A 7,234-nucleotide genomic window follows, 5' to 3' on the forward strand; every position below is an offset into this window, starting at 1 on the left:
GACGTCTACTTTTATTAACGCTCGTCGATTCTTATCTGGTAGGACAGTACCTGCGAATATGTTGGTGCAGAAGAATTAGCAAGAAGAATTTGCGGCGATATAGTGGATGACTGTCGTGTTGGTTGCTGCGTTGGATTTGTAAAGTTATTGAAAGTTGTCTCATATTCTTTCGGTGCACAAGGTGAAGTCGCTGAAACATTTGAGGCGCTATAATTTCCAATTTCATCCAGCAATTGTTCGGGTGGATCTGCAAAAAAACTTTAGAAATTTTGTAAAAATGGAAATTTTTGAAAACTGAAAAACGCTGAGATTACGTTCTGATGATCATCTTGGAATGTTTGTTGAAATTAACAAAGTACAGTCTACTCAAAAATGCTTCTTATCGTTTGATTCAAATATTGCATATTTTTTGATAATTCACTACAAATAAAATTTTATAACAAAATAAAACTTCTTCATATAATAAAATCCAATAATGCTACATAATCACTTCCATGGTGACGATAACCTAATTATCCTATGATATTTATAAAAATGATATTCCTAACCTCACTCATTCAGTTTAATCATTCTGCTACTTTCCGGCTAGCTTTTTTCTTCTCTATTTTATCACTGTATTTACTAACCTTTCTCCTCACTATTTCATCACTTGCTGCAAGAAAATATATAAATTACAATGACAGTACTGTAACTGCATTGATACAACATGTTGTAGCATAAACCATTTTGACTTTTAACTTTATAATTCAATTTTCTATAATTGTATTGTCAATCTTTCTTGTGGATGACTGCAAAAGATTACATTGCAAATTATGTTCAAAAAAAGGGAAAAGACTTGGCTCACCAAGTGATGCCATAATTTCTTCAATACTTGGTTGTAATGACAGCAATCCAGGTTGCATCACATCAGCATTACATCCTTGTGCTAAATAATAAAAATTTTGATATCAGATGGATGAATCCTTTTTTTGTTTTAAATGAGAAAATTTTATTCACAAAAAGGAAATCATTTTCATCAACTCGCGACTGACTCACCTTTTTTTTAAAGTGCAAGCTGCAGGAGTGCTGACTAAACTTTTCTAAGGAAATCATGGAAAATGTTTAAAGTCATTTCATATTTCAGCATGACGAAATTTAAAAGTTCAGTTAAGAAAAAATTAAAAACTCTCCCCTCCTCCCATTTTTGCACCTTTAGCAATCGACAGCACACTAAGCCGGAATAAATGTTGGTAAACAGTGGAAAATCTAAAGAAAACAAGGGTGGAAGGACATCAGGAAAAAAAGGAATAAATCGAAATTTAACAATACTTCAAAAATCACTTATTTCTTTTGGATTTGGAAATGTATAGGGTTGCATAAGATTGGCAAAAAGCGTATCCGTGAATTCATTATCTAAATCATCCGTATCTGGCTGCTCAGTAGACAAGTTTTGCGGCATCGAGTTTTGCACAGCTAATTGTGGGACGAAACTGATCTCTTGATTCCAACTGATACCCTAAATTTATTTTTGTTAATTTTCGATATTTCATTCATTGTCTTTCTCCATTCTTTTTATCACATCATAATAATCATCATGATCATCAATTTCCTATGTTCAACAAATTTTTGATTCCCTAAATGTGTCATTTAATCATTCATTTGTTAATGATTAATGTACAATGTTGGAAGTTATTTGCTCATTTTAAATTCAAAAACAGAAAATGCAAAAATGCATGTCAACGAGAAAAAAACTGTGTAGATAAATACCCTTCGTCGTCCTCTTCTTCGTGTCCTCAAATGCCGCCATCGTTTATATTGAGCTTGCAACGCATCCATACTTCTCTTCCAGTACATTCCTTCCACAACAGTACCCTGATATTGTTGATAAACTACAATTTCAGTAAATAACGAATGACGGCAAATTTTTTTATTAATTTCTTAAAATGCAACCTAATGGACTTTGTTTAAAATATCATATTAATATCGATCATAAGATTCAGCCTTAATATTTCACCATCGACAGCTTCATTTTTACCCAGATAAAATCAAAATAAATATTAAAGATAAATATTAACATTTACCGTGAGTTTGACATGTGTAGAATCATCGTCTGGTACAGTGAAGTAACAATAGGGGGTTCTCTTAGATTTATCCTTATCGGGTCGACGAACTTTAATGGAAATTTCATGGAGAAAGAAACACTTCAGCATTTATAACCAATACAAACGTTAAAAAAAAAACGACACTACAAACTATATCATTCCATTTAATAGCTTCGAAACTTTAGTTTCTCTACCAGCTGTTATAGATTGAATGAAGCATTTCAAATCTTTTATATCTTAATCAGTCTAGTTTCTACATATGTATCATTTTGATAACGTCATAACGAATACAGAAATAAACTTTCCATTCGCTTAACAAATAAACAAGAATATAGTGAAATATGCTATGAGGCTTAGTATTTTCTCTTCACTCATTGCTGTATCACTATTCAGCAAATAGACAAATGATATCCATAATATGCTTATTTGCATAATTTGAAATATCTAACGAAATATTAATTGATAATAATAGATGACAAACATACATTCCATATAGTAGGCTCGCCAGATGACATTGTTTAAACGTATTCGTTGCTTCCAGTGTAATCGTAATCCTTTGAAATTTTTCCATTTTGGTGTCGTCATTTTACTGTAATCAAATAAAATTAATCAGCTATTTAATACATTTGATTATATTTTTACGATGATGGCAACATTGCATACCGGAAACAACTACAAATCTATTACGGTATCATTTCGAGAAACAGAACTTCTTCGGAAAACATCATATTTATCGAACTTGTTCCGCCCAAAATTCACATCAGTTCTAGAATCACTTGATCACATCCACTCTACCCTCAGCTTGTTTGAAGCCAACTGCTGGCAAATATTCTTCGCTAGAAGCTTCGACATTACCCAATCGTTGTCAATCCTATATCGAGATAGCATACACACAGGTCATATTTTCTAACAAAATTGCGACAGAATGAGAAGGATTAATTTTTTGAACATCATCATTCGTCCTTCCTTTTTTTCTTCCTTATAAAACAGAGCTAAAATTGAAAACAAACCTTACATAAATATCATTATTCTACCTATTATTCAACATTACATTTCTTAGAGTATGCAAAAATTATAACACCCTTACAAGAATACCTGAAAAGGAAACATCGTGAAATGTAATTCATCATACCTAAATTTAGAAGATTGTCAACTTAACTGATTTATAAAAACTGCATGTAAAATATGTTTGTGTAGTGTTAAGGGAAAAATAAAAGAATTTTCCTATAGCTAAATATGGAAAAAAAGAAAAATAATTGCTACACTTAAATTTTATTGTCGAAGAGTAGAAAATTATGACAACAGCAAAACTGTTCGTTTGTTCTACCAAACAAGAAGCGCAATTCATTCAGAGCAACAAAAGCTAGGCTTATTCTGGACAATAGAAAATATTTTTGGCTAACATTTCTTAAACTATAATGAATACATACTGCAAAAGCAATGTTTCTTTATGAGATACTGATGCTTAAATGTTTATAGTTTGATCACACTAATCAGTGAAACACCGACTTGATGATGATTAATCACCATGATCTTACTGATTAATGACTAGCGACTTGATGATGCACCGATTAATGACTAACGATTTGATGCGATAAATTAACGACTAGTGAAATCATTATCATTACCGACTTAGATTAGACAACTTCTTCATAAATATATGCTTATAAAACCTTAATTCCATAATCTTTAACCTTTCAACTAACTGTTCTCACCTAGATTTAATGTCTGTAATCATAGCTGATTAGAGTGGAAGACTTACAACATAACTACAAATCATACAAAAATTTCTTACAGTATACCCATTGATCAGTTTTAAAAGCATACTTTATTAAAAAGAAAAAAACGATAGTACGGTACAAATGCGAAAACCAATCATATGTTCTCAACACATAACAGAACGATCGAGACACATCATGCAAACGTAGCATGCACTCTTAAATCTTTCTATTAACAAGAAATAAATGATAAAGGATTTAAAAGAAAGAAAAAAGCTAACTTATAAGCCACTTTGATGCATTTATTCAATTTATTCAAAGACACATCGATTGCTATTGATTGCGTCCTTTTTGGACCAAATTTGTAAAAAGTAACCGGTTTTTCATCCTAAAATAATTATAATAATTTTCGCTTTTCAAATATAAGAAAGGAATAAAATAATTCAATAAATGATATAAATCACAAAATTTTAATCATTTTTATTAAAAAAAAATCATTTTAGGACACTTTAGATATAATTCAAATTATTATTTGTGGTTATTTTTGAAACTACATTGAAACACACATCACTTATCACACGATTTGCATAATCTTCTGGTCAACTGAAAACTTAACTGAAGAAAACTTTATACTGCACAAGGATGCAAAAAGCTTTAGATATATCTTAAATCAAAATTTCAAGCAACCATTAATTAGCATGATTACAACATTTTCTTCTCCAAGAAAAAAATGACTGCTGCTTTACGTAATATCCTACATTTGCTGCCTCAAATATGAAAAAAAAAAAAAAAACTAATAGGGATATATTACAGAATAGGATACCAAAAAAGGATAGTTTTGAATTCACATTTTAGTCTATCAGAAAAATCGCATGATGTCAGCTGTTCAACCATTTATTTTAGTCTGCCACTTTACAGAAGACAAACTACAGGTATCAAGCATCCACATCAAACAAACGCTTATTAGTATAAAAAATTACTTCATCTCTTACAAAAGAATGTGCACATTGATTGATGAAAAGAAATTTTCTGCTTTATTTCGATACGAAACGAAAAAATAAAATTGATAAGAAAGCATTTGCTCCACAACGGTTTCCAGGGTAATACTATAGAAACCATTAATGGACCGAAAATTCTCCTGATCCGTTTTAATAATAGCGATGGTAGCGATATGTACCAAAAATAAATTGTTTATTAGAGAAAATCGCAGAAAGTTCGGAAAATTTACCAAGTAAAAATAATATATGGATAAGAAAACCTACTTGAACATTTAAATCGCGTAAATCTTGATCCTTCTGTTCAGCATCTTGCATTAGCTCAACTACATCATCCTCAACTACAACCTAAAAAAAAGTATACATTAATTACACATTAAAAATACGATCCAAATCCTTCGTTTATCGTCTTCTACCCTGCACCAGAAATTTTGCTTATACCGGATAACAAAAAAAAAAAAGAAACAGATAAATTTCGAATTGCTCTAATATCACTCGAATTAGTTTGATTACGTATTATTTACATAATTTAATGAAATGAACTGAATAAAAAAAAACATAATACACCTGATGAAATCATATATTCGAAATTTCTTGTTCCTTTCCCCACTTTATTTGAAAATTCACATTTTTTCCCTTTCTTTAAAGACAGGATACTGATTGACAGCGAAAATTTGTTAAAAAGTTTCGTAGAAAAAGTAGAAAAGTTCAAAAAGTTGTTTTAAAAAGCTTTTAAAAAAGAAGTTAAAGAACAATTCAATGAGAAAGCATATTTATAGCCGAAGAACATTTCAGATTCACATAAAAAAGATAAGTAAGGTCAAAAAATTAGTTACCGCAGTACTCTAATCAGTCATCTGATATTGTTCTAATTATGTGATAATACGGAAAACTACTTCCACTCCTAATATAACTATTAATCAAAGTGAAAACAATATAAAGTTGTTATGGTGATGCTAAATTAACAGTAATTGTATGAAGGCTCCAACCTTCTTCTTAATGTGATTATTACACTCATTATTTTCACTTTCGTTATTAGTCTTATCACCAAGTTAGTATATAAACTGAGATAAAATTATTAGACTAATATTAACCAGAACTTGGTATTTTCTACATCATTACAAAAGTAAAAATAAAAACAACTAACCCCAACAACTTCCTCATCGGGTAGTAATTCATCACTATGAGGATTGGAAGTCATGAAATGACCACTATGAATCGGTTCTTGTGATGACGATTTTGATGCCATTTTACTCGATGAACGATATTCTCGCTAGCACAGATGGTCAAAACTAATGCACAAATCGAAATGAAACGAATGTTTTTTTTTTCCTGAAAAAAAAAGAAAAATAGATATTGCAAATTTACAACTTAAATGTCATGCATTTGACAATGCATGGAACAAATTTTAAGATATAAAAATGGTTAAAAAGTTATTTATAACGATGAAGTAAAAACAAAAAATTAGAAAAACTGAAAAAAAAATCAAAAAAAAAATTTTGACAAGAAAACTGATAAATGCACGAAATTTCTTAAATTAAGAGATCAAATAACTCAACAATAATTCTAAAACATAAACAAATTAATAATGTGATGTGTTTTCTTTAACCGTTTGAAATAAAAACATTTTTTTAATGAAAAAAAAAAGTTTTACGTAAGAAGGTGAAAATTACACTTTTATATCAAAAATAATATCGGTAATATTATCAGTTCAATTACTATATGAAAAGATTTTAAAATCGAAAACATCGTTTATCGTTTTCAGGAAAAAGAACAAAAATATACCCATGATCTTACTCTATCAAATTCACTGGATGAAAATATCAAAGTATGAACGAAACTATCTTAGCGATATTAAACTGAAATAAAATGAAATGAAACTTCAAACATCTATCAGTAATAATGATTGTATAATTTACTAAAAATATAGAAGGAAATAAGAAAATAAGGTGGAAAACGTAGAGTTTTAATAAGATGTGATATATTACAAAAAAAAAAAAAAAAAAACGAAAAACAAAAAAAAATTACTTACTTATTTCTTAAATTGAGATTGAAGATAAAATTCCACATTAGCATTTCAATAAAGCAAATTCTAAAAGGGAAAAAGTCTTTTCTAAATATCTAATTTTGAAAGGTAATACTCCCCATGTTAATAGCATGATATACGATCAAACATTCGACAAATATAACAATTAGATTGCGATATGGAATCAATTTTTGAAAATGCTAAATGACGCATTCAGCATATTATACACTCTTTTATGCTGCTGTATAACAAATAAATTCAAACAATATATTATGCATACAAAAAAAAAAAGTCGAATTTAAAATGATAAACACTTGAATAATACACTTATAATGAATTTAACTCATGGATGCTATATATAATTCTGATAAGAATAGATTTATTAAAAGTTTTTTTTTTTTTCTAAATTAAAAT

The 7,234-nt window shown here is 29.2% G+C and overlaps 1 protein-coding gene across 2 annotated transcripts in view; it reads right to left on the reverse strand.

The window, feature by feature from the left end:
• The window catches only part of LOAG_18861, a gene marked incomplete at its 3' end in the record, with an annotated part of 9,236 nt that extends 3,104 nt beyond the window's left edge, over positions 1-6,132 (reverse strand). The window contains exons 1-9 of one of the 2 annotated variants that reach the window (XM_020451522.1): positions 5,942-6,132; positions 5,062-5,142; positions 4,081-4,187; positions 2,567-2,670; positions 2,061-2,149; positions 1,747-1,851; positions 1,321-1,495; positions 845-925; positions 51-247 (exon numbers count right to left, since the gene is read on the reverse strand). In XM_020451522.1, coding sequence (XP_020304685.1) covers positions 51-247; positions 845-925; positions 1,321-1,495; positions 1,747-1,851; positions 2,061-2,149; positions 2,567-2,670; positions 4,081-4,187; positions 5,062-5,142; positions 5,942-6,043 — 1,041 coding nt within the window. In that variant the 5' untranslated portion in view covers positions 6,044-6,132. Of the gene's footprint in view, positions 1-50; positions 248-844; positions 926-1,320; positions 1,496-1,746; positions 1,852-2,060; positions 2,150-2,566; positions 2,671-2,744; positions 2,975-4,080; positions 4,188-5,061; positions 5,143-5,941 lie in introns of those variants that run through there. The other variant, XM_020451523.1, reaches the window with a different exon arrangement.
• Between the last annotated feature and the right edge of the window lie 1,102 nt (positions 6,133-7,234).

Source organism: Loa loa, assembly GCF_000183805.2.
Source record: "Loa loa unplaced genomic scaffold supercont3.591, whole genome shotgun sequence".
Classification (NCBI taxonomy): Eukaryota; Metazoa; Nematoda; class Chromadorea; order Rhabditida; family Onchocercidae; genus Loa; species Loa loa.